Here is a 26,546-nt window from a genome sequence, read left to right as displayed (position 1 = left end):
AAAAAATGTTAAAATATAACTTTTTTCTGCAACTACGATAAATTGATTTTTAACATATGAAAAGTTACCAGTGATAACTGATATGCTTCTTCATTTCTTTTCAGGATAATTTAATATTTAAAAGGCCTGTTTAATTTAACAATGTTGATAAACTAATCAATAAAAACATTTGTGCATTTGAAAATACAATTTAATAAATAATTAATTCTTTCACAAACTAAAAGGACCTTCACAGGTCCTTAATTTTCTAATTAAAGAAGTTCATGAGACTTCATAACCCAGGCTCATATGTAAGTTTGATGTTGAAAATCCCCTATTGCTGTACTCTCAGACTACGTTTGTTCACATATGATCTAAACTCGAATCACTTCAGACTATGGGAAAAGAGTGTATAAAGAAAAAGTAGATATAACACACGAACTGACAATTCAAACAAGCTGCCTCAACAGTACATACTTGCCAGCTTCTTTTGAAACAACAAATTGAAGAAGTTTGTAGCATTGAAATATCTTTTACAACCCACCCGATAGCCCAAATTTAGCTCCATCGCAACACTTTCCTTCTGCGAGATAATTTAATTTCACCGAATTTCGCGACTACGGTGCAAGAGTTTTACTCCCTCTCATTCCTGGGAAGAGAAATTACAATCGTTTCAAATTTACAAATTGAGATTTAACGGAAAATTTGTTGTAATAGTAATTACTTTTGATACAAATAATTTGTATTTAAATATGTTATAGGTTGCAGAAAAAAAAGCAAATCTTTGACTACATAAGTGTTCATTGATTTCAAAAGTCTATATATACATTTAAAATTTACAGAAGGAATTAATATTAAAGCAAAGCTGGTTCGTAAAACAAAAAAGAGATGGATGAATACTTGTAGAAATTACTTCGTGATAAAACCAGAAAAGGAGCTTCGTGAGGTCTGGGAAAATAGGAGCCCTCCTAAGTTTTTCAGGATTTCAAACTCTTCTGAGTTCATTCAAAATGCTTGAAGCTCTCTAACCTCTTGTTATGGGTTCTTTGTCTAGAGGTCTAAAAGCTCAGGTAAAGCAGCAGGAGCACTCAGTCTTAACTTCTATAAACTAAGTGGAAACTATTAGAAGTTCTCATTGTAACTTCTAGGATACTCTCACAGTCTCACCCCGCTAATTTCCATTAGGTACTTATTGTTAATTATAAACCACGAAACACACTAAGTTTGGAAACTCCTAAGACCAGGTTATCCTGGTAAGTTATGATATTTGTTCATGAAGCAACAACTACATGCGCTCTAAATCCACTCTTTAATGTTTTCCTAATTTAATTGCAACTGAGAAAGGATTAGCCCCTTAACAGATTATAGTTATGTACCTTATTTTATACATATAATAAACAGAGCAGAGATAATCTAATTGATGATAGGGAGGAATGGTTTTATCAAAAAAGCTGAGTCCACTTAATGCTGGTATACCATTTTAATTATTTTTCTAAGCAGGGTGGTGGCCATTTTAAAAAATTAAACAGTTAATTAAATAGTTCAATAGTTGAGCCTTTAATTAATCTTTCCATCAGCACTCCCCTCCACTTAGTATGTTAGAAGAAGGTTGTAGAAGTATACAGTTCATAATAGAAAAAAACATTTTTGTTTTGTTGTAATTCCCAACACCACTTAAAAAAAAATCAAAATTACAAAAATAAAATAAAATATTGACCGACGATTTAAAATAGCTAGACATCTGCCAACCCTCTTTTATAACTGGTTTCTTGAAGAAAGAAATACAAAAAAATTATGGGAGAACGGGAAATTTATTTCAATTGTACCAGCACCATAAAGTATGTGACCACAGCTCCGAGTACCTGCCAAAAAAGAAACAAGTTATCACATAGGTAATTATAGTATTTTTTTAATGAAGAAAGTAGACTGTAACTCAGTAAGCATCGCCAATGCTCTAAAACTTACTGAAGCAAACAAATCTAAGGATACAGTGAAGAATTTAGCTCCTGAAACGGTCAACGATTTTTGACATTGTTGGCAAACGATTTGTACAAACGTTTTCGCCTCTTCAGAGCCGTCGTACCAATGGCAACTGTAGGCGGCTTCCATCACAGAGGAACTCTGAAATTAGAACAGGATTAAAAAAATCAGTAAAAAGCAAATCTAAAAACATCTGTAGAAATTCTGTTAATGAAAGCTCTTGTAGAGGAACTAGTAAAAACCAGGTTTTTTTTTTTACCTGTGAGAGATGCTTTGAGTAATCGTGAAAACTCAAATCTAAACCTTATGTTGAATATACATTACGCTGCTAAGAGATATTGTCTTTTTATTCCTCTTTTGTCTGGTATCGTACGGAAAAGAAATCTGTTAATATGATATTAAGTCTAGACGCTTATATGTTTGGGTATTATAGGAGCCAGGAGCTCTACTCCAGGGCAGCCTGAAAGTACGAGAGTGGCTCGTAAAGATAGTGGAAGATTTGGAAAAAAATTCCTCAATTATGTATGAAAGCAGATATGACGAACCCAAATACCACATTGAATCTTAGATACAGTCAGACCACCCTTGCAGCGTTAGAACAAAGATCGTCAATGAATGCCAAATGTAACTGGAGCCCTGGTGAAAAACAATGGCGTAGGGCTAATTGGGTTCTGGGGCATAAAGGCATAGAAAATGAATAGGAAGCCTACTGGCTAGCCAAAGAGAAGACCTTGCAGATTCCATCCCGTACCGAAAGTTTTTGCGGCATTTTGTATAAAACTGGCGTTAAGGCCATTGAAAAATGGCTCACACAGAAATTACTCTACTCTCTATAGGAGAAATATGCGGAGATATGGCGCTGCACGATCTCCCAGGAGTGGTCAGGCAAGACTCGCTTAAACTATATCTTTGGCAGAACGAAAATCAAACTAACGAAGATACTGCTTTAATTGCAGGGCATTGCCACTTGAGGATGCACCTAGAAGGTAATATGACAAGGCAGCTCCTTCAATGTAGAGAATTATAGCATTCCTAACGTTTGGGGCCTATAATCTGGAACCGAATTCTTCACTCGCCTCTTCTCTAGCATTTTTGAATGATACGGGCTGATATGAGCTGTTACTACGGGGGCAAAATTGGCCAAGGGCAGCCTAAGTGCGTATTCACTTCTCTATGTTTCCAGGTTAGATTAGATTCTGCAGATCACTAGGATAGCCTAAAAACTCTTATACCATCCCAAGAGTTCATCTTTACTATAAGAATGCTATACTTCTCTAAAATCCTGAATGTTCATTATTTGGTGCCACTATTTTCTTCTAGATAAACCTTCAATTTGTGAACTCATTTTAACTTCTAGAAGGTGCTATGTGCAGTCTAATACCTTCTTACGCTTCTCATTTTAAATTTCTGTAATCTTCAAGAGGTTATATTTTGCAGTTGGAAGTTATGTTCTTAATATTCACCCTGAAAGAACTAAACAGTCCCACTTCAGGATTTCGTCCAAACTTTAGGAGATTCCTAAAGCTCATAGGTAGCATTTAACAGCTATTTAATTAATAATCTATGGCAAAAAGTAACCTAAAATTACCTCTTCGATCAGTTCGTTGCCATGGATGCAGAACACAAATACCTGTCCCAGAGTGTACACCAAGTAGCCAATGACCGTCGACGCGTATACATCCACACCTTCAATCTAGATTAAAAAAAAAAAGCTTCGTAATAGTGACGGTACTGTATTACTGGTTCATTAATGTTGCGTCAGGCTTCTGTAATTATGTTGTATTACTTATACTACATGAATTTTTAAGAATTTCTGCAATGGGACTTCATGTTGGAGCATCATAATAATTTGAATGCTAGATGGTTTATGATTCTTATTTAATGTGTGATTCCTTTATATAGAGGCGTGTTTTAAAGCAAGTACCGTTGTGAAATAAAAGAAAAACAAGTATACTTTAATTAACAATTTTATTTTTACAAGAAAGCCTGTACCTTAATCTACTTTTCTGCATAATTGCCACTAATATTAAGGCACTTATTGTACAACCACTGCATCACAATCGTTTTGACCTCACCACCCAGGTGCATCTTCAATTGCGAAACAGGTGGTTTATCTTAAACTGGGCGCTAGATCGGGACTGTACGGAGGGTAAGTTTTTTTTTTTTTTTTTTTTTTTTTGGCGCATCAACAGCTGAGGTTATTAGCGCCCGGAGCTTTTTCCAGTGCACTGCCGGCCTCCGGACAGTGATAAGTTGTTCCCAGCAAAATGATCCGATGAGATCTTGAGTTTGATTAGCAGTGTATGGACGGGCATTGTCGATAATTTAAGCGTCCGGTCTTAATTTCATAGAGAACACTTCTTGACACTTGAAGAAACTCATTTGATAACGATGAAATCGTAAATCGTCTTATCTTTTTCACTTTTTCGTAAACATTCTGCACTAAATCTTCAGTAATGACTGAAGGTCGCCCAATTCGTTCCACATCAGAACATTCGTGCGGCCATCTTTAAAAGCTGTAACCAATTTCCGTACCATTCTACTGTTACAATGTTTTCTCCATAAACTTCACTGATCTCACGATTAATTTTAGCCGCTTTCACAACTTTAGCACTAAGAAAACGAATCACACCGTGTACTTCACTGTCTGGGGAATTCTCAATCGACGGAGATATTTCAAATACTCTCTAACAAGCGCAAACACGGTCGAATGTTTCCGGAATAACGCCTGGCTTCTTCTTAACGGAAATAGGTACACAGCGCGCATGCTCCAAATGCTGACCGCACCACTACAGCGGCCGAATTTCAAAACCGTACTTACTTAACTTGCCTCGTACTTCATAATATTGTGTAGAGGTAAAATAAATACATAAAAAGTAACATTAAATGAATATTGATCATGAGTGATGCGTTAATTAATTCATGATTGGTGCATTAAATTAAGTTTTTAAAGCTGCGCAATTGTGCTTGATTGTAACTATGCAATGAATGTGGTTATGTGAAATGCATTTCATCAATTACGCTTCATCTAAGGTTTTTTTTTTATAAGGTTTTTTTTATAAGCTGTTAGAACAAGGCTAATTGATGATTCTCACTCATACTTAATAAATAAAGATTCATGTATGGTAATTCATGAATATTTGTGATGATAAAATATGCTTCTTGTTTAGAGTTTCTTGAAGGATAGTTCATAGTTTAGTGATTAGTGCTCTAAGAAAGGTGCTTAAAAATTGAGGCTTTGTTATTGATGCTATATAAACATTGAATCACTAAATGTTTCTTCATTAACTACGCTATGTGAATAAAAAGAAATAATCCTATATTTCTGGCGGGCTACATGTCCAGCTGTCAAATCGGGGTTCTTGGGTTTAGGGACGCATCTGCATTTTTTATTATTTTCCAACAGACATAAATTTAGTTTACCACAGATCTTTGACTAAAGTCCTCCCGTTTACAAGTCTGCCTGTTATCATAACTCTATACCCTTCCCATTATTGATTTACGACCTGATTAAATATCATGAGATGATTCATATTTTCATATATGGATGAGTCTTCATCGAAAAATGTTTCATGAATAGTCCTCCATGATTCAAGCAAAATCATATTTCTAAAACTAGTACCTTAGTCGCTTGATAAGCCAGCAGTGTGAGGGTAACAGTGCTCGTCAACATGTGCAGCAACAGTGCAGATCCATAACAATCACCAATGCTCGTAACGAATCTGCAAACCAAGACTATATGTGAGCATTATTTTGAGCATTTGCACACTTCCTTTAGTGTAGCATACTTACTTGACCACGTGTTTATGACGTTCTACCCAATACTTGATAGCCGAACGGACCATAAGTTCCTGCTTCTTGGTCAGCCCGTTCGGACCCACACCACCTCCATTGCTGGGCAACGCAGCGATACCCGGCTGGAATCCCGAGAAGTCTCTCTGGTTGGAATAGATCCCGCGTACGTCGAACTCATTACCATCTATACAAAAAACAAGTAATTCCTTCAATGTTTGGAAGAATTATAAGGGAATTCTGGTTTGAGTGAGAAACAACCCTTATAAAGTTAGATGAGCACCTAATCGTTCGAGTTTACAGAAAAGAATTTAGGACATTTTAAATTATATCATGGAAATTTTGGAACTTGAAATACTTATGATTTACTCACCGTTTCCTATCAGTGGTATATTTGACGCTGTAGAAGATGCTCTGAAAAGATCACCCGAGTTGGGAACCACGGAGTCTAAAGCGGCTGACAACTCCATTAATGGTTGTAGGATCTCCTTCAGGTGTTTCAGTTGTTCACAAGCGAATAATACAAACGAACAGAACAAGATGTCTAGTAAGTTGGCATGACTCAGTGAGATGAATAGCCAATACAACTGCAATAAGATTAAGAAAAATGAGATATTTTCGTTAGAACACAAACGTTATATTAGTTCTAGTGGATGAACTCTTAGAGAACATTTGGTCTGTTCCCTAGTACGCTAAAGAAGGTTCTGAAAGAGATTGTAAGAGTGCCCTGGTATATCTGCTTACCTGATATATAAATGACATAAAGTATGTCATGCCATATTTGGCATCCCACGGATACCAGGCGTCTACCATTAGCATCGGTTTTTCGACAGTAATTGTTTCATTGGCGTTCTCCGGATCAGTGATCTGTCTGTGTGGATCATCCAAGAATGTTACGGTAGTCCAAGCCAATACAGAAAAGATAGTACCAGATCCGATAATCATCAATAACTTCCTCATACGAGCCAGAGCGGTTGCTCGATGACGGGCGTTGGACTCAGCGAACAATGGATGGGAGTTCATCTGCAAGAAGTTTTGGGTCAGCAATACACTTCATAGTAAACATGTTTTTAACAATTCCAGTTGATAGTTAGGTTTATTGAGTGTCTCAGAGTTGGTCCCCAGTCTATAGTCACATGTTTACAAAAAACAGAGCAGTTACCTGATTCCAGGCGGAGAGAGTCCTGTAGAAGTATTTACTTCTCAGGGCAAAATACATGAACTTGGTGACTGAATGAAGAAAGAATAACGTAGTGATCGTTGCAGCGGCCATCTGATCCGCATCGTAGGTTTCCAGGATAAGAAAGCACGTGATGAAAGCGAACTGTGTAAAAACGATCAAAGTTGTAAACCAACAGAAGGCCATACGCATCAGCCTGACCATGCCTCCTGTCTCTTCGTGATACTCCAGCAGCCAATGGCCAGTCATCTGCATAAGTCTGATATTCGGCCATAGGTCTCCTACGAGACCATGCATCTTCACTTTCTGCATCTTCCTGCAAAATCATGAAAAAAATTTACAAAAAGAAGCGAAAGAGAGAGAAAGGTAAATGTGAAGGTGTTCTGCTTCAAGGCTCTTTATCTTACCATTCTTTTGTAGCTGACCTTTTGATAACTGGGTTATCTTAAATAGGCCGACTTTCAGAAATGAACTAATTACAGTTGCTGTGGCCATCCCGAAGAGATTTTGTCCAGAACTACTTCATTAAAGTAGTGGTTTAAATAAGTTTAATAAATGATTAGGACATGTTTGTAAGATAAAAGAATGCCGTTCACATAGTAAATTTTATAACCGAATGCGACTGGAAAAAGACCCTAAAATGTCGGGGACAATAAGTATTTTTATTTAATTAATTAAAAACATGTATCAAGCGAAAAGAATCTATTTAGAAAACTATGGCATGAGATAAAGAACGCTTGCTTGCATGACTGGAAGGAGGATCTTCAACGCTGAAAGGTACTAGAAAAATCAGAAACTAAAGAAAGAAGTGGCCGCTTCAAATGTTTCATTTTTCTTTAAAAATTTTCTTTACATCTCATAAATACACAACACTCATGTACAACTGTTTTTATTTAGTTTAATTTAAAAATTTTTGTCGAAAAATGTTATTTATGAGAGGTGCTGGAGAATTGGCATGTCACGCTTGTCTACAGTTTTATTACTTCAACCTTCAACCCTTCAACAGTCAAACATTAAAGCCAACTTTGAATTAATGAAAATGCTATATTTGTGAGGGAAATTGAAATTTATAACTTTTAGAATTGCAACTAAGAGATGTTGGACATTTAACGACATATTAAAACTGATTTTCGTTAAGTCCCAGCTTCGTGTATTTCGTTTTGCATTGCTCAACTCATATAATTCTGCAGAACATACTCATCTTTAAAACTCAAAACAGTTCAGCAGATTTTGCATTCTCAAAAATCAACATAGAATCAAAATTTGTATTTACTATATTTATGTTTATATGAATTTTGGTTTGGGGATAGACTTGCTAGCTCATAATTTTCAGTTATAAAAGACAGCTCAGTTTCTGCAAACAATAAGTTGGCTGAAATGCTCGGACAGGTCTGTAGGAAGATGGTGATACTATTCTGTGGTATTATTATTCCACGTCCCAAAAAAACTTAAAAGCGTTGATCACTGAACGATGTTACAAAATCAAAGAGATGGACCTACATGTATACCTGTGCATATTTTGTGAATGACGTGTGAGTCAGACAAGCTGAATTAAGGCGTGACTAAAAGCATGCATCCGAGCTCCTGGTTCAAGAGGCTCCAGAAAGCAGGCATATTTTATCCTATAAATGTAAACAATTTACATATAAGAATTATAAAAAAGTCCCGTATTCTGAGCACGCTTTTCAAACACCTCCCAACAGTCAGCTTTTTTTAAAAAAAAAAATAAAACATTAAAAGTTGCCTCGCCCAACGAAACAATACTTGCAAAGACAGGCTAATTTATATGAATAGTTACTTGCAAGACTGTTCCACTGTTCAAACCTCAAGGCCATAAGGACCACAACTTCTAGTGCTACAATATTTTGCAAGCGGCATGAGGAAGGAGACAGTACTTTTAAGATGAACTTAAAGGTAAATATCTCTAAATTAATCTTTAAGGATAAATTCCGCAAGCACATCTAAATTGGAAACCCCAAATTGCTGCATTCCATTGCAGGTAAGCGAAGAACTTAGGCTGCAAATGACCAGCAGTTTCCTAAAAAATGCGGAACCAAACTGTGCCTAATCCATATTTGGCTACAGAAAATTTGATATTAGATGTTGCTGAAATGATAGATAAGAGGTTAAAGGGTCGCCTAAATATTTGTTGCTATTACGGTTTCCACATGATCACCACTAAAAAAACCATTTCTTTGTAGACTTCAATCTACTGTTCGTTCTTAAAACTAAAATTTTATACGTTTCCAAAGACAATAAAACATGCCCATGTTTGTAGAATTTATCTTATAAGCTCATATTCCACTGCAAAGCTGTAGGATTATTGGAGAGAGCACTATATCATCAACTTGCAGATATTCTTGGAAATTGTTGATATACTTGGCATTAGGAAGACGATATTATGCAATCAGTCTGGTGGTATGATGGAAGGGATTCAACAAGGCCTTAGGAAGCCACCAAATGCGTTCGAGGAATGAACTCCAGGACGACTTGGACGAACACATATTGATGGTCTCCGATCGGTAGTTCATGAGACTACTGGCCCACACCATTAGAGTGTGCTCGGATGAAAACTTAGCTATTCAGTGAACCATTCGGTAACCCAGAGGAAAGAAGAAATGGACTGCAACATTCAAATTTGATTGTATTGAGGATCACAAATGAAGAGGTGCAACATGATACGATCTGCGGGTAATCGGAAGAAGTCGAGAAAGTTCGGTTGTGCGTAACGGTCCGAAAAAATTTAATAAATCCTAAAAGGGAAGGGATTAGCTATGCGGTTAGCGTACTGGACTCCCACGCGGAGGTCCCGGGTTCGAATCCAGCTGCTGATCCTTAGATTTTCTCTTCCTAGGAGCTTCTTACAGCTAACTGTCCGGTGATCGAGACAACACTGTCCGGAGGCCGGCAGTGCATTGAAAAAAGCTCCGGGCGCCAATAACCTTAGATGTTGACGCGCCTTAAATCATAATAAATAAAAAAATAAATAAATAAATCCTAAACTGCAAAACGACTGAGGAGGACCTTACACCAAGATTCAACACCTAGCATACGAATCCAACGTTCTTGCAGATCCAAAATGAATGTCGTTCAACTGGACGGTAACTACCCTAATTGGAAAGAGAGATATCTGTTCGACTGAAGCAGAAAGAGTGGTACTTTAAATTCTCTCATTCCCTAATTGGTGAAGCTAGTGGCGAGCTTTAATGGAGCGAATGTTTGTAGAAGCTTGTTTTCATACGATTGTTGCCAAAATTTAGCAAACTTGTTTTTAAAAATTATATAAAAGTTCCTAAAATGGTACCAATAGAAATTTTATACGCCTACTTAGGTAAACTTGAATTGTGAGTAAATATATTTCGTATGGATTTTTTAAATTGTGGATCCTTATTAAATGAGTACATTTACTTACAACAGAGATATGATAAATCGATTGAGTACAACACTGTCTGAGTATTGCATCATTCTTTAAGTCGCCATGTTTGGCCAGTCTCCGTGGCAACGCTCCGATGTTGAAATACGTCGGACACATTGCCTAATGCTCATACAATTTTTTTTTTTTTGAAAATCCATTTTTACAGAAAATTCAATCTAATTTTTACTTTTTCTTACTCCTAATAAAAAGAAGTATTGTGATCTGTATGCAGCAAATACATGTTTTGAGATCCTGTTAGTACGAAAAACAATTTTAGTGCATAGACTACATGCACAAGGTACTTTTTCTTTTAACTTTCTAACTGTACTATTTGCCCACTTAATGAGTACTTTCGGCCTGTATTCCTTTCCTTATAACGGCAGGCCGTTTATGCTGTATATTTATCTGTTTGCCCACAGATATCCTCTAAAGGAAGGGTCATGCGATAAGACATTTTTATTAAATAGCCCGTCAAGAGTTTTACGATCTTAATTGCTAGAATAACGCCGCAGTTAGTTTATGCAAGTTGCTATTTTTAAACGTTTTCGTTTTCCTCTGATTGGGGTCTCCCCACTACTACCGCGACGCCGTTATTTGAAGACTGCCCTGATAAGGGAGAATTCGCTGTGCTTCAAAAGGAAGTTCCAAATTCGACTTATACCAAAATAAATTGTAACTATTACATTCTGCAATAAGAAAAGCCCATCTGCTTGGAAACGGTTTGTACAAACGAATAAACGGGTATCAGTCGCCTTTCCAGTTAAGAAACAAATGAACTCATTATAGTCAACTCATCTTTGCGAATTAATATAACACTGTACTCCTTCAGTAAAGGACTTCAGTTAAGGAAGTGAAAAGCACAATCTTTAGCATAAGTTACACATGTAATTTGTTCAAGGTTTAAAGTTTAGGTCTTGAAGTTGGCATCTCGCCTAAAACACCTCTCTATTCGGGTCCGACATGTCTTAAAAACTGGCAATCAAAGAGTAATGCTACTAACGGCATGCCAGGGGTAAACATATCACATTTTAGCTGATATGACAATTGCATGTCTAATAGTATTTCCAACTCAACAAACTGTTTGTGACCCCACACCTGGCAACCGTAACACACTGCAGCACGTAAGACCGCATTGAATAAGAAATAGTTGATAACAGAATTTCACAGTTCCTTCGAATAGTCTACCCAAGTACAATTAATTTCGTATTCAGACAAAGATAACTTTCTTCGGAATGTCGACTGAGCATTGTCAGCATTGTTGGCATTGGAATCATGCCGATACCCAAATATTTATAATAATCACTGTCACAATGCAGGACCCACCCAAAAGTCATTTCTCACCGCGAGCCAGTTTACCACTGTTCCTAAATACTATGATTTTCGACTTAATTCAATTCATCTTTAAGTTCGGTAAATTTGAATATTATCTGCATACATCTTTATACCATCCACTTCACAGTGCCATCTGTGTACAGGTGCTCCCAATCATTACTGATGCTCCCAAACAAACCTGACGGTTCTGTTTTTAATATTTTTCTGAGCAAAATATTTTTTAGGTATTGAGGATTTGACAATAGTTTATATTTAATAGGAGAGGAGAGAACTTATTCCAAGTTTGACAAGATAAGAACACTGAAAACTTTGCTACCTGAGGAGTGTTATCTAATCTATACATGGAAATCAGAAACTTATGAGTGATTCTCAACAAATACATTTATGAGCTGATCATTTGAAAGTTTGAAAATATATGTGTTTTATATTTGTAAACGGCAGATTTTTGGTTTTGAGTTTTCTTCGGAAATACACGTTAGAAGCTCGAACTTTTTTTTGCCACTTTATATATTTTTGTTTGTTTGTTTTGTTCTTTTTTTTTTTTTTTTTTAGAACTCCACATAATCAGCCTCAACTTTTTTCTTTAGGTCCACAACTTCTTGAAACATTCTTCCTTGAAAATTCTGTTACTAACTGAGTACTGTTCCGAACTGTTATCACTGTTAAATTTTAGGTGCCAACAAACAATACTAGACAAAAACACGTTTTTTTGTAAAGGTGTCACTAAGAATTACGGATCAAGTTAATCATCTACACTCTGATTTTGATTTATTCAAATCTAACATGATCGAATGGAAACGTTTTTTAAATAAATAACTGATTTTACAATTATTAGTCACTAAGGAAAATTACATTCCAATTAATTGTACAATCATTAAAATTTGTTAATTCAGTAAAGTACTTTAGTTTACTTGCATCATTCAATTTATTATATTCCTCAAAAAGCCTAAAATCAATTGTTTTTCTTTTTATTTCTACTATTGGTGTATTATTAATATATTTTATTTCTATGACAATATATGTATATTCTAAATTATATGATATGCTACTTATAAATTACATTAAATTATGTTTCATTGTAACTGGATGATTGCCCGTACTGTACATAAATAAGTAACACTTCTGGGGTATGAGTGTGGTTAGGCTCATCTCAATCAATTAAAAACTTAAGTATAGAGCTTTATTCAACAGGTAAGCTTTATACTTAAATAAAGATGTTAGGAAAAGTTTAATGTTTATTTAAACCTACAAAATTTTGCGTAACTGGACAAGAAAATGAATGGTAGCCAAAATAAATGGTAGTTTTTGAAAATAAAAGTTTGACAGAATCAGTAAAATAATTAATTTTAATTACGTTTATAAATGAATAACTTTTAATGCTAAACTTTGGTTTAAATAAAAAATGAATAAAATAGTGCATGGTGTGAAGAGATTAGCAGAGTGGTTAGCGCACTGGATCCTAAGCAGAGATCCTGGGTTCGAACCCAGCTGCTAGCCCTTAGATTTTCTCTTGCTAGAAGCTTCTTACAACTCACTGTCGTCCAGCGGCTAGCATGTTTATTGATTACCGGAGCATTGCAGAGTACTCCTACTGCCGCTTTGGAATTTATGTTACGGCTTCCTCCCTTGGATATTTTTCTTAGAGGGGAGGCTTTGATGGCCGCTCGTAGACTTGAGAGTGTCGGCACGTGGGCATCTATGAACCTTCTCGGTCGGAAAGGCAGGCTTATTAGTCATGCTGATCTGGTTCGAGAGGATAAAAAGCATATTGCAGTGCTCTCCATGCCGGGGGACTTCATCCCTGCGACTCTGGACTTCAGTAGGAATTATGGGGTTCAGATACTTGCGAGGGAGGAGGCTTGTGCTTCGGCTGTCGAGTTATCAACAAACGCCATTTCTGTTTTTACGGATGGTTCATTGATGGATAGGGCAGGTGCTGGTCTCTGCATCTGGGGACCCCAGTTTGGGTTCCTATGGGAACGCACCTGCCTTGATCTTGGTAATTATGCATCTGTTTTTCAGGCGGAGTTGGCTGCCATTGAGATGGCGGCTACTTTACTCCGCTGGAAGGGATTTGCCGACACTGATGTTAGGTTCTTCACGGATAGCCAGGCTGCAATTAAAGCTCTGGCCTCTCCTAGTAGGAACCAAATTTCGGTCAATTCTTGTCATGCTGCTCTCAATTTGTTAGGAGCTTTGAATACTGTTTCGGTTGCTTGGTCTCCTGGTCATTCTGGGATTCCGGGTAACGAACTTGCTGATGAAACAGCAAAGGAAGGAGCTGCGTTGATAACGATGACTCCTCAGCCCATTATCCCTGTATCCTATCGACGTTGTAGAACAGAGGTGGAACAGTGGATTTTGAAAGAACATCGGAAACGGTGGAGATCCCGAACTGACTGCCGCCAGGCTAAGGAAATCCTTGGCCTGTCAAGAACGGATATGGTTGGTTTTAGCAGGTCCCGGATCCGCCAGTTGGTTCAGGTGTTGAGTGGACATGCGAATTTAGCATATCATCTTTTTAAATGTGGCCTAATCCAGTCGCCAAATTGTGCTGGCTGTGGTGAGTCCGATGAAACTGTGAGGCACTTTGTTGAGGTGTGCCCAGTTTATTCTAAAACTAGATTCCTCGTCTTCGGAAGGTCAAATGTCTCCCTACCGGAGATTGTAGCATCTGGTAATCTTAATGAACTTTCTAGGTTTATTCAGTGCACTGGGCGATTGAGTCGTCAAGCTCCCTAGTGTCCTGTTGCTACTTTGTTAGGTTATTATATTAGCATCTGGTAATTTTTAGCCGGATTTGTTTTTAAACCCCGGTATCTCTCATGAGATGAGGGGTGGGCGGGGAACAATGGGCATGCGTTCCTTCCCCTTTTTTTTTTTTTTTTTTTGGTGGAACCGCCCGTCTTGTACAATCTAATCTAATCTACAACTCACTGTCAGATCACTATCCGGAGGTTGGCAGAGCACAGAAAAAAACTCTAACCGCCAATGACCTCAGATACCCAAGCGCTTTAAATTAAAAAGAAACAAAAGTACATGATATGTATTACAGTAATATATGCATCTTTGTAGATGCTGAAGATGGACCCAGGGGTTGTCCGGTACGTCTTAAAGAATAAAGGTTTAAGACTTCAAATGGTTCTCATGTAATTTCATAAACCATTGCAAAAAGAGCTTTATTGTTAAACTGTCTAAATTATAATGCATTTAAACTAAATGTTGACTGAATGTTTAATGTTGAAAGAGCTAGAACAATTTTAACAGTCATTCCTGCCAAAAAATAGAAAGCGGAGAACCAAAGTTAAAAGCAGAAGGAGGTTCATCATTTCACAGATATTTAGCATGAATCTTACGGAACATTACCTCCGGTTAAGCCCATCAAGTTTGAGCTGTTGCAACCGAGTTTTAAAGCGACTTTTGGCCTATCGTTAGTCCTTCTTTTGTTCATTTATGTTCTTAATAGTTCTATAATATATCAGCGTTTATCTCGAAAAAGTGAGTTATTTTGATTTTATTAAGGAAAAACCTCTACCTTTATTTTGTTGTTGTGCCTCTAATGTGTAAAATATATGGTTTTCACTTCACCCAACATCAACTTTTAAAGCATTTCACTTATAAAACTCATATATTGTACATATATTGCTATCCCAAAATATAAGCTGTAATATTATGAATTTTCAATTATAATCGGTAACTTATATTAAATTTAATAATAGAAGAATAAGTGAGAGTGGGTCTTAGTTTCTTATTATAATTTACTCGCAAAATGTAATAGCTTATTAATCAATCTCATTAAACAAACATACTGTAACGAAGTTGACCTGGGCGGAGAAGAAAGGCCTAGATTGTTCTAGAGGTTGAACGACCAAAGTCAGTAACAGGCCGCCACTGCATAAACAAAAGGGGCGGTATCTACTTGTGGCAGAAAAGAAAGGCCTAGATTGTTCTAGGGGTTAAGCGACTAAAGCCGGTAACAGGCCACCACTGTGTAGACAAAAGGGCCGGTCTTTATTGAACTAGAAAGGAAAGGGCTAGATTGTTCAAGGAGTTAGTGACCTGTGTAAAAGCCAGCTAAGAGAAAGGCCTCAGTTGGGGTGGTGGCATATGTGTTTCCCAGCCTGTGATTGACAGGTGAGAGGGAGACAGACGGAGTTGGAGAGAGACGGAGAATGGGAGGAGGCGGCTCACAGCTGAGGTGGTGGCAGTATGTTTTCTCCAGCCAATGAACATCAGGAGGGCGTGGAAACTTATGCTCAGAGAGTTGGAGGAGGGCAGTCCCAGTTGGAGGGAGGCACGCAGTTAAAAGGAGGCCGACACAGCTGGAGAAGTCAGTTTTCAATTAAGTTTCAATCAAGTTTTAATCGAGTTTTAAGGAGTTCTAAGAGTTTTACAGTCTTGTAGTTTGGAGTTAGTCTTGGAGAGTCAGTGTTGAGACATAGTTAGAGAGAGTCAGTGTTGTGGAGTGCTTCAGTGGTAGCTAGTTGGGAAATTAGTCAGTTGATGGTTAGAGCTGTTTTAGTGCAGCTGAGACTAGTGCAATTCGGTGCAGTGCGGACCAGTGGTCAGTCGGGGAACAGTTTTGTGGCGTTACGAAGTGAGTAAGTAACAGTAAACTGTTGTGACTGTTGTAAATGGTGACTGTAATGAATAGCGTTAGTTGATAGTAAATGTTAATGTGAGTAAAGGTAATGTGTTAATAAATCAGGTTATTACTTACAACTTTAGCGAGTTTTATTATTTAATCAAACCCACATATTTAATAACTAGTGGCAGGCACTAGTTGTGTAAGTAAAGTTTTTTTTTTTGGGAAAAAACTTTACATTGGTGTCAGAAGTGGGATATAGTAAAACCGCTAGACGAGTAAGTGCTGATTTTATTAGTTCGGGTGAATTGCCGGAAAGTTGTAGAGAACTGACGAGTATTATATGCCCGTGAGTACTAAGATGCCCAGCATGGAGGAGTTAATAGCACTGATGAAGGAGATGAATGAAAACCTGAAGCAGGGCCAGTTAGAGATGATAGAAAAAGTGAAAAACATTAGAAAAGGCCAAATTGAGATGAAAGAAGAAATAATAAGGAAAATAAAAAGGGAAGTAAACGAGATGCCAGAAGAAATTGAGGGCGTAACAGAAACAAACAACATCCAAGAAGAAGACGAAGGCAGCCAGGATGATACAGACAGCAGGTCAGACTTAAAAGGTGACCAGGATAAAGGGAGACGTAGCTGTGTAGAAGTTCAGGAAGCTGCAAGGGAAGAAGAAAGCATAGAAAACTGCAGCGGACAGGAAGAGAAAGAGCAAGGTAAGGGAACTTTTGTTATACCAGTTGTGGAAGAGAGCCTTGAAGCGAGGACAGCGAGGAAAGAAGAGGGAGATAAAGTACTCCTGCCAGGATCGAAAAGGGAAGAAGGGCTATCGGACATCCACGGAGGTAATACCGGGATCCATCCTGCAGTGAAGAGGGCAAGGGCCAAGCAGAGGCGGCGGTTCTCTTTGGTAGGCTACCACGAGGACGGTGTAGACTGGGGTAGTCGTAGCACCGAGTGGGTAGCAATGAAGAAAACCAGCCGAGGAACCAACGGCGCCCTGCGGCAGGACAAGTTGGTGTTACCGCTGAAGAGGATAGCTTTCGATATGGCAGGACCTTCTCCTGAGTACAGAAGAAGAAGGCGCTTTAAACTGGTTGCGATGGACCACTTCAGTAAGTGGGCAGAGACCCACGTCGTAGCAGATCAAGACGCGTCAATGGCGGCTGCAGCATCGACGGTCTACCAGATCCTCGGCGTAAGGAGGACAAGGACGACGCCGCTACACTCTCACTCTGACGGCATGGTGGAGCGAATCTACAGGACCCTAGAAGGCAGCTTGGAAGCTGAAGAGTCGGACGTGAGCGGCTACGTTGCGGAACTTCGCCGGAAGTGGAGAGCAGCACGTGGAAAGGCACGCGGCAGGAAAAGACTGGACAGCGACCGGAAGAAGGCATCGTATGACAGGCAGGTCGTCGGAAGAACGTTCCGGAGAGGCCAGAAAATTTGGGCGTTTAAACGTGTCCGCAAAAAGGGAAAACCTCCTAAGTTGCTGGGAAGGAACTTGCACCATTGTCTGTCGGCTCAACGACCTGGTGTAACGGATTCAACGCACGCCCAGATCCAAGATGAAGGTGGTACACTTGGACCGATTGCTGCCCAACATCACGAAGGAGACTTCTGTTCGGGACGAACAGTTCTAAGAGGGGAGCAGTGTAACGAAGTTGACCTGGGCGGAGAAGAAAGGCCTAGATTGTTCTAGAGGTTGAACGACCAAAGTCAGTAACAGGCCGCCACTGCATAAACAAAAGGGGCGGTATCTACTTGTGGCAGAAAAGAAAGGCCTAGATTGTTCTAGGGGTTAAGCGACTAAAGCCGGTAACAGGCCACCACTGTGTAGACAAAAGGGCCGGTCTTTATTGAACTAGAAAGGAAAGGGCTAGATTGTTCAAGGAGTTAGTGACCTGTGTAAAAGCCAGCTAAGAGAAAGGCCTCAGTTGGGGTGGTGGCATATGTGTTTCCCAGCCTGTGATTGACAGGTGAGAGGGAGACAGACGGAGTTGGAGAGAGACGGAGAATGGGAGGAGGCGGCTCACAGCTGAGGTGGTGGCAGTATGTTTTCTCCAGCCAATGAACATCAGGAGGGCGTGGAAACTTATGCTCAGAGAGTTGGAGGAGGGCAGTCCCAGTTGGAGGGAGGCACGCAGTTAAAAGGAGGCCGACACAGCTGGAGAAGTCAGTTTTCAATTAAGTTTCAATCAAGTTTTAATCGAGTTTTAAGGAGTTCTAAGAGTTTTACAGTCTTGTAGTTTGGAGTTAGTCTTGGAGAGTCAGTGTTGAGACATAGTTAGAGAGAGTCAGTGTTGTGGAGTGCTTCAGTGGTAGCTAGTTGGGAAATTAGTCAGTTGATGGTTAGAGCTGTTTTAGTGCAGCTGAGACTAGTGCAATTCGGTGCAGTGCGGACCAGTGGTCAGTCGGGGAACAGTTTTGTGGCGTTACGAAGTGAGTAAGTAACAGTAAACTGTTGTGACTGTTGTAAATGGTGACTGTAATGAATAGCGTTAGTTGATAGTAAATGTTAATGTGAGTAAAGGTAATGTGTTAATAAATCAGGTTATTACTTACAACTTTAGCGAGTTTTATTATTTAATCAAACCCACATATTTAATAACTAGTGGCAGGCACTAGTTGTGTAAGTAAAGTTTTTTTTTTGGGAAAAAACTTTACAATACGTTTTTAATTTTCTCTTTGTTCAATGGTGTGACAATTTTTCTTGCTCTTCCGAAGAGGAGGTTTTGTAGTTACAGTATAATTTATTTTACTGCTCTTAAGGAAAAGTGCTAAATCGCAATTTAATTTGTTGTTTCCATCTTATTAAGAAGTAATGTAGCCGCACTTAATTAATTGTATCAGTAACTAATTGTAATGACAATTGGTACACATGTTCACTTATTTATAGTTTGTTATTCAAATAATTAATTCATTAATAATATATGCCCTTTACAAAATATGTGTTTTTGATCTATTTCGTTATTTGTAACAATGTGGTAGGAGATCTAGGAATCCCTTCGATTGGAAAATGCGGTAATATATTCTTGTTTTAAGCCCAGCCAAAGTTACCTTATATTTATAAAATAGCATATCGTTCCGAGAGAGGTGTTTTGTCCGTTTTATATAACTTGTTACCAATCTGTACAATTTACATACTCATTTTATTATTTAGTAGTAAAGTAATCTGTGCTTTCAGAGGAGGCTTGATACTCAACTATCATCTGTAGTACATGAACGAAAGCTCATATTTACTATTAACATTTCAATAAAAAGTAGCCACAAGCGGGATTCAAAATAGTATCTGCTACTTAAGAGCCCGTACTTCATGATTCATAAGTATAATATTTCGGCTTCACAATTTTAGTGCAGGAGAAAAAATAAAAATAAAAAGTTCTATATTTACTGTAAATTTCCCCCCAAAAAAGAAAGATTTAAAAAGAAAACAATTATTTTTAATATCTACCCAATACAAAAGAACTGGGCCAGGGGTGCAGCAAATATTTTACATTTTCAATATAATGATACAATTAAAATACTCGTATTCAAGGATGATCTTAAAATTATGATTCTGAAGCAGTCAGCTTGTTCTTAAATCTAATTTAAAAAAGTAATAATAATAATTTGGTTTATTTATGTCAGTGTCTACTTTTTTAAACGTTATCAATTTTTCTTAGACTTTTTGAACGAGATTAATAACGTATCATAAAAAACCTGTGCATTAATAGTTTGGATAATAATAATCAATGCAAAGTATATGGCGTCTAGCAAATGCTACTCTTAACTGAATACAAAATTTTTATAAATGATATGGCCAACATAGGGTTCTGAGGAAATTAATGAATTCTTTAAAAAAATAGCAAATAGTAATGTTTCTTAAACTGGTTGAATTTATTAGTTAGGAAAAATTTCATTTGTTAGGTGCTATGGACTACAGCGTATGATCATAGGTCTTCTAAGGGAATCCAGACACAACAGCCTTAAAATAGTCCACGGTGAGGCAATCTCAAAATAGTTATTTATTAGTTTAGTAAATGTTTCTTTAGTGAGCTCAATGCTCAAGATGCAGCAAATGGTCACATGACATTCAAACCTTAAACGCCAAAGTGTTTATGCATGCCACGATCAAAAAACGTTTCCTAAGCTGGTTACATTTATTAGTTATAGGAGATTTCGTTAGTCAGCTCACTCTGAACTACAGGGTATGGTCATGTGTTCCATTTGGAAATCCACGTTCAGTCTGAACAACCCATAAGTGTGTTTATTTCAATTCTCTTGAAGGTGTTTAGTCATCTTCTGAGCGACTTAACAATAAATTCAATAAGTTGATAAAGTTTCCACAAAATGGGCAGCTAATGTATTTATAATTGCACCTGACCAACTAAAATATCTAAATCGTTAAGAGTTTCTGTAGTTTTTAACAGAAGGAGAGTTGGGCCCCTCCGTAATCTCCTCTCATTAGTAAATTGATTATTTATACTATTGTAAATTATTCACAAATTATTGACAGTTTTTGTAACGGTTTTTTATAATTTATGATCAATTGATTTTTTTTAATATCCGGCACCCAGTTATGAGTCATAACTTGGCATTCACACGAGTGGCTCTGGCTGCAGTCCCCACAGCTCTGCCGCACATTTTTCAACTTCATAATTGTTACTCACTGCCAGACAATATTACACTTAAAATTGGTTCACAATAATAAAACTGTACTTAAAAGAGGAGCGTAACATGTCTCCTTATAGACCCTATTAAATTGCGTTCCTGCTAACATTTTAAACAAAAGTTAGAGCTCAAGATGTAGAGCGTAAATATACTTTACGAAATTGGTGGGAGCCCCCTCCACAGATATTTTAACAATTTCGCACCTTTCCGTCGAACGGTTTCCTTTAAATTAGAAATCAACGCCACAAACCAGATTCCTATTGTTTTTACTTTCGTATTAAAATGGCACTTTGAGGGGTAGCCTACTGCATCCTTACCCCTGAAATCTTCAGTGAATATACGAAGTTTAAGAAAATAATTTAGATCTGATCTCTAGAAAATGGAGTTGTGCAAACATTCTGAACTATTTGTAAATACTTCTTTTTCGAGCGTAGGAAACCTTAATATTTTACTTCTAGTGAAAAATCAAGATTGAAAATATCATGTATGCAATATTTCCTGATACGCGGGATAAATTTGATTAAAGCCTGTTTCCCAGGCACAGCGTGGACCTCTTGTGAAGTATTATTCATTTTCACAAGTAATAGTGTTTTCCCGCCAGTCGTTTTGCACGTTATCTTTTCTGATCTTCAAGTAATATTTATAATAGATCTGAAGGTGCATCTGAGAGGAAGATTATGGCAGTGGATTCAGAGTAAAGCTATTCCTCTTCTCTAATGGCGTAGTAGCCATGCAGCTTATGATAGATATAGTTGAATCCTACATTTCATTTTGCAGTTTAACATGAATTTCTCAAAGTTAAATATTATGTTATTTAGAAATAGAGGATGGTGGTAGATAAATATGAAGATGAAAGAACCGTTTGAGCAGTCAGCTATTACAAATGATTAGCAATCAGTTTATCTCCATCGCTTTCTTTTACTCTAAACTTAGTTTTCCCGCCATATCTTCTGTGAACGCGTAGATCTAGCCCATCGTAACTCAGAAACGAAAAATTTGCATTAAGATCGAAATTGATAATTCGCTTGGATATCATTAGAGACCACCACAATAAGGTTTTGGTTACGATCTGTCAGGTAGAATTATCATTTTATCGAAAGATAAAACAACATTAAATTAGCGAAAAATCGGCTCTCACGTTTTGCCACTTTACCGAACAGATTTGCCCTTATTTTGAGAATTTTTCGAATCTTTAAATTTTTTTATAGTAGTTACAAACATAAAACCTACAAGACATTTTTTCCAGAAAAATATATTAAGGTTACTTCTGGCGTAAACAGATTGACTCTAAAAGTAATAGTGACTTTTGTTTAACATACGGTTCTATCTTTTGTGTACTGTTAAGGAGTATTGGTTCCTCTAGCGAAAGTCACACTTCACTAAATGGATTGTTCACTTCCTAGACACTCTCTCGAAAACATCTACGAGATTTTGCGTAAATTCAACTGTGCATTAGCTACACTTAGAGTTTATTATTTTTCAAGCAAAGTTTGTTTAAATTCATATGTTGGTGAAGTGTTGGGACAGGCTTTCCCTCTGAGATTATATTTCTATTTAAATTACGGTATTACAAACTCTAGAATTAAATGTGATTCAAAATTCTTATCTGCTAGATAGGAGCATTAAATGTGCTAACTAAATTCCGAATTTGAAGAAAATTCACCGAGCGGAAGTCGCATTTCACTGAATGGAATTTTCTCTTTTTGAGAGTTTTTCGAAACTGGCGCTGAGGTTTTTTTTAAATTTCGATGTAGGTACACTTTGGTTCATTTCAAATTGTTTTTAGGAAAGATCGGTGAGAAAGGTGGGAGTGCGTATTTGTCTGAAGTTTATACCATTTCAGTACATTGTGTGGCGTATTGTACATGGTAAGAAATGAATATCAAACATCAAATTCTAAGAAAATCGGTTAACTTGAGATATCAGTTTGCTCACAAGATTATTCACTTTTAATCTATAATTTCGAAAGTTGTTCCCATAAATTTTATTTACATCGTAAAAAAGGTAAATATGTATCTGATATTCGGAATGTGAAGAAAATTAGTTAGTAGTTGAAGAATTGCAGTAAGGGTATGACAGATTTTCTACTCTCTCTTAGCCGCGTCAAGACAACAAATTTTCGTGCGTATTCTCGACTTTGAGTTCTCACTAGAAATATCCGTTTTGAGGTATATTAAGTAAAAAAAAAAAAAAGGATTTTACTAATTGATCTGTGTGTGTGAAAAGTTCAAATTTTATAGTTTTTTTAACCGCCACTAGGGGATGCGAAGTTAATGTTTTGAATCGTGCTATCAGAAGTACCAATTTATTAAATTCATTTTTCAGTGTTTTGAAATTGCGATTTCTTTTAAATTATACACTGCTCACGAGTAGTTTTACTTAAAATATAATCCCGGAATAATTGAATCCACGGCACTTCTGGCCAAGTCAACTGTCTTTTTTTTCTAATTAAGTCTGGTCAAATTCTAAGATTAAAGAAAACTGCGGTTAAAAGAAGTCTTTTAAGTGTTTAATATCAGATTTTCTAGTTCAGAATCCTCACAACATGTCCTTTCCGGTCAGATCAAAAATCATAAAGTTTTCAATAATTTTCTTTTTGTTTTTATTACGAGAGATAAGGAAATAGAAGTGCCTAAAGACAGTTTCATCACGAGTTATTTACAAAACCATCATATCAGAAGTGACCATCTTTGCAAAAACCTGATACGAAAATTCCCACCACTTTTTAACTGTATATTCTACGTTCCAACACTTCTTCAAACTCCGAACTTTTTAGCTATATTTAATTCTCCTCAATTTAAAAATAATCTACCCATTCTTTTGCATAACAAAGTCTAGAGAAAAATATTTTTAGTAAAAGTTGTTAGTTTAATATGTTTGAAATCACTATAGTAAGTAAAGAAAAGTAAAGTAATGCCTATTTTTTCAGAAGGGCTTTACGTCCAACTAGCAAATTAGGTGTCGTGGACGGAGGCGACTAGCAAACATACTTTACTGTAAATTTATTTTTTTAACCATTAAATAAAACCCAAGACCTAAACCGGGAATCGAACCCAGTATCACAGTACATATTAGCTTTGCAGGTCTCGCCTCTAACCGCTCGGCTACCGTGGCGCCTATATGAAATCACTGTACAAAGTTTAAATAAAATTATCGCGTTTTTTTTACGAGAAAATCATTTTAAAAAAAGGGAACTTTTAATCGGAAAAGTGAAACGATTTTCATCAAATTTAGACATTCACATTTGATTCTTGTTAATAATGTTCAGGGAGTGAAACATTACAGTAATGGCAGTTGAGTAAACAGTCTAAACTTCGCTACCAGAAGTACCCTCACTACTCTGGAGAAATATTTAAAATAAAATTTATGAGCAAATAATTTTATTAAAGTTACGCTATGTATGAACAATTAGGAAATTTAGAGAAAACAGTAGGGGCCGTTTTTGATAAAAACAGCAAAAAATCTATTCAGCGAAATGATACGTTCGGTTGATGAATTTTTTCGAAAACCTTATTTTGGCATCCTATCTTAACTAAGTTAAACATCAAATTTGAACTTTCTGCACTTTTTCGTTTTTGAGTTACGGATGATTCACACACACACATATACACATATACACGAAGACCAATTTGGGGGAAAAACTGGTCTCAGGGGACCTTAAAAGGATTTTTCCGGAGCAAACAATCTGCAAAAAAAGACACGCCTTCCATCTAGAAGTGAAAGAGAAAAGACAATATTACAAGTTAATGGAAAGCATCCAAATCCCTCTCCAATTTTGGAGGCTACTTAGCCTAAATTAAAACGAATGTTTTGAAAAAGCTAATTAAAGTCAATGTTCCTTAATATTATGATAGCAGAACGATCGGAAAAAATAGCCTATTAAGCTTAATGGAAAAAAGTGTGCTCCTTCAAGAAGAGATGCCTCATGTCAAAGATGGTCAGCAATTGTAGATTAGACTTCTGAGCTTCTCTCTGTCCAGATTGTTTATTGTGCAAATAAAGTGATTAAAACTTAAAAAAACACACAAACAAAAAACTTACTATCGTGCTGTGTACTTTTCCAGATGTAGATGAGACGATTTTTCAAGAATTTGAGATAATAAGTAATTTTATTGATAATCTAAAACAAAAAAGTACCTCTCAGTTTACCTTAGACTGAAAAGAAAACTAGTGTTAGCTTCTTGAAATCTTATAGGATAATACTCAAGGGGTTTATGGCTTTACCTCAAATACATCCCCACCACAATTAAACTGGAAGAAGCTACCCCTGAAGAAGAGGGGCCAAAATAATGCAGGAAGGGGAACCACTGAGAGACTTTGAAGTGACCAGCGATTGGTACTATAAGTTTCGTCAGTTGACCTAGTTTTTTCCATCCCTCTTGACAGAATAATAAATATATCATTTATGTATAATTATATCATATAAATATATTACATTAAAACTGTCCGGTAGGACAGTTGTATAAGGGTTGATCGTCAAAAACGTGTACGTAGAAAAACACCGAAGTTTGACAATTTTTCCCTCTTTTCTTATAAAAGTTATAATTCCAAAATTATCTTTAAAATTAGGAGCATATCCTCGTTTATAACTGGATTTTTTTTTGCTTTCGAGGAAAACGATACCAAAAATGGGCAAAAAGGCATTTTCAAAAATGGTTGTTCTTGTTATTACCTTTTTTGTAAACAACGCAGCGCCTAAACACGTGAACCGATTTTAATGAATGAGGTGTCATCCGATTCGGAATTTCACGTAGATGCTGTACATTACATGGAAGAGAAGTTAGCTCCATTTATGTAAGGCCCCCTCTAAAACTATTATTTACTAATAACTCTGCAAATCTTAGCCCGATTTTTGTTAAATGTCACGCAACAAAGCTCGAATCACTTCTTCCTGCCAAATTTTATCAAAATCGGGTGAAGATTATTGATAATAGTTTAAAAGGGACCCTACTTAAGAGGGGCAAACTCCCTTTCTAATGTTCTGGATATCTAGATCTACAAAAGCTATTACCACATTAAATTTCAATTAAATGACAATTTATTCATGTGCCCTTTTTTGACGATCAATGCTTATACAACTTTCGTACCGGACATTTTAATACACGGATTAATTTAATATCAAAAGAAATATTTATAATTTATATTAATAAAAGATAACTTAAAGAAATGAATAATAAACTTCATAAACCCTTCACATGATAAATATTGCATATAAAGGCCACTAAGACAATCAGTAGGGTCTATAAATGGCATATTAATATACTGATATTACTGTTAGTGTACTGAAGTACACTAAAATTGAAAGTAAGATTGAAATCAGTATAAAGTAAAATAAAATTAATGTTTAAAACAAATAAAATAATAATTATACACAAATAAAAATAAATAAATAAAAAAAAATTGTAAAATAATCTTACATAACTTCTATTGGAGAAATATCCCACTCTAGAGACCAAAAACACAATGTTTAAATAGCCCTACAATAATGCACGAGAAAGTGTCCATTTTTCCGATTTAAATAACGTACCACATTATGTACGGAAAAGACGGAAGTTGAAATACTTCACGCCTAACTCGGCCATTGTTGGGCAATTCGCAAAAAGCTGGCGCCTGGTGTTCTGCCAACA

The 26,546-nt window shown here is 36.7% G+C and overlaps 1 protein-coding gene across 3 annotated transcripts; it reads right to left on the bottom strand.

Annotated features, from left to right (window-relative positions):
* Positions 1–104: 104 nt before the first annotated feature.
* Orco (odorant receptor co-receptor) lies at positions 105–26,504 on the bottom strand. 3 transcript variants are annotated; one of them, XM_074138520.1, is made up of 10 exons: positions 26,337–26,504; positions 24,961–25,039; positions 6,914–7,247; positions 6,496–6,774; positions 6,125–6,338; positions 5,752–5,938; positions 5,582–5,681; positions 3,548–3,652; positions 1,945–2,100; positions 105–1,841 (listed from the first exon to the last, which is right to left on the bottom strand). In XM_074138520.1, exons 3-10 carry the CDS (start codon positions 7,241–7,243, stop codon positions 1,791–1,793), a joined length of 1,422 nt encoding a protein of 473 aa, XP_073994621.1. In that variant the 5' UTR covers positions 7,244–7,247; positions 24,961–25,039; positions 26,337–26,504; the 3' UTR covers positions 105–1,790. The 3 variants fall into 3 exon arrangements, with proteins under 3 accessions (XP_073994621.1, XP_073994619.1, XP_073994622.1); XM_074138518.1 differs by lacking the exon at positions 26,337–26,504 and adding an exon at positions 25,144–25,216; XM_074138521.1 differs by lacking the exons at positions 24,961–25,039; positions 26,337–26,504 and adding an exon at positions 25,069–25,087.
* Between the last annotated feature and the right edge of the window lie 42 nt (positions 26,505–26,546).

The sequence above is a fragment of the Rhodnius prolixus genome, unplaced genomic scaffold (assembly GCF_049639745.1).
Source record: "Rhodnius prolixus isolate KJV_2025 unplaced genomic scaffold, Rpr scaffold_11, whole genome shotgun sequence".
Classification (NCBI taxonomy): Eukaryota; Metazoa; Arthropoda; class Insecta; order Hemiptera; family Reduviidae; genus Rhodnius; species Rhodnius prolixus.
Note: the sequence above shows the minus strand (reverse complement) of the source record. Positions and strands in the feature narration are given on the sequence as shown.

Coding starts and splice junctions, on each gene's coding strand:
- Orco (XM_074138520.1), bottom strand. CDS start 7,243: ATGCAGAAAGTGAAGATGCATGGTCTCGTAGGAGACCTATGGCCGAAT. Junction 5,939..6,124: donor TATACCACTGATAGGAAACG/GTGAGTAAATCA, acceptor TTTTTTGTATAG/ATGGTAATGAGTTCGACGTA. Junction 5,682..5,751: donor CGTCATAAACACGTGGTCAA/GTAAGTATGCTA, acceptor CTTGGTTTGCAG/ATTCGTTACGAGCATTGGTG.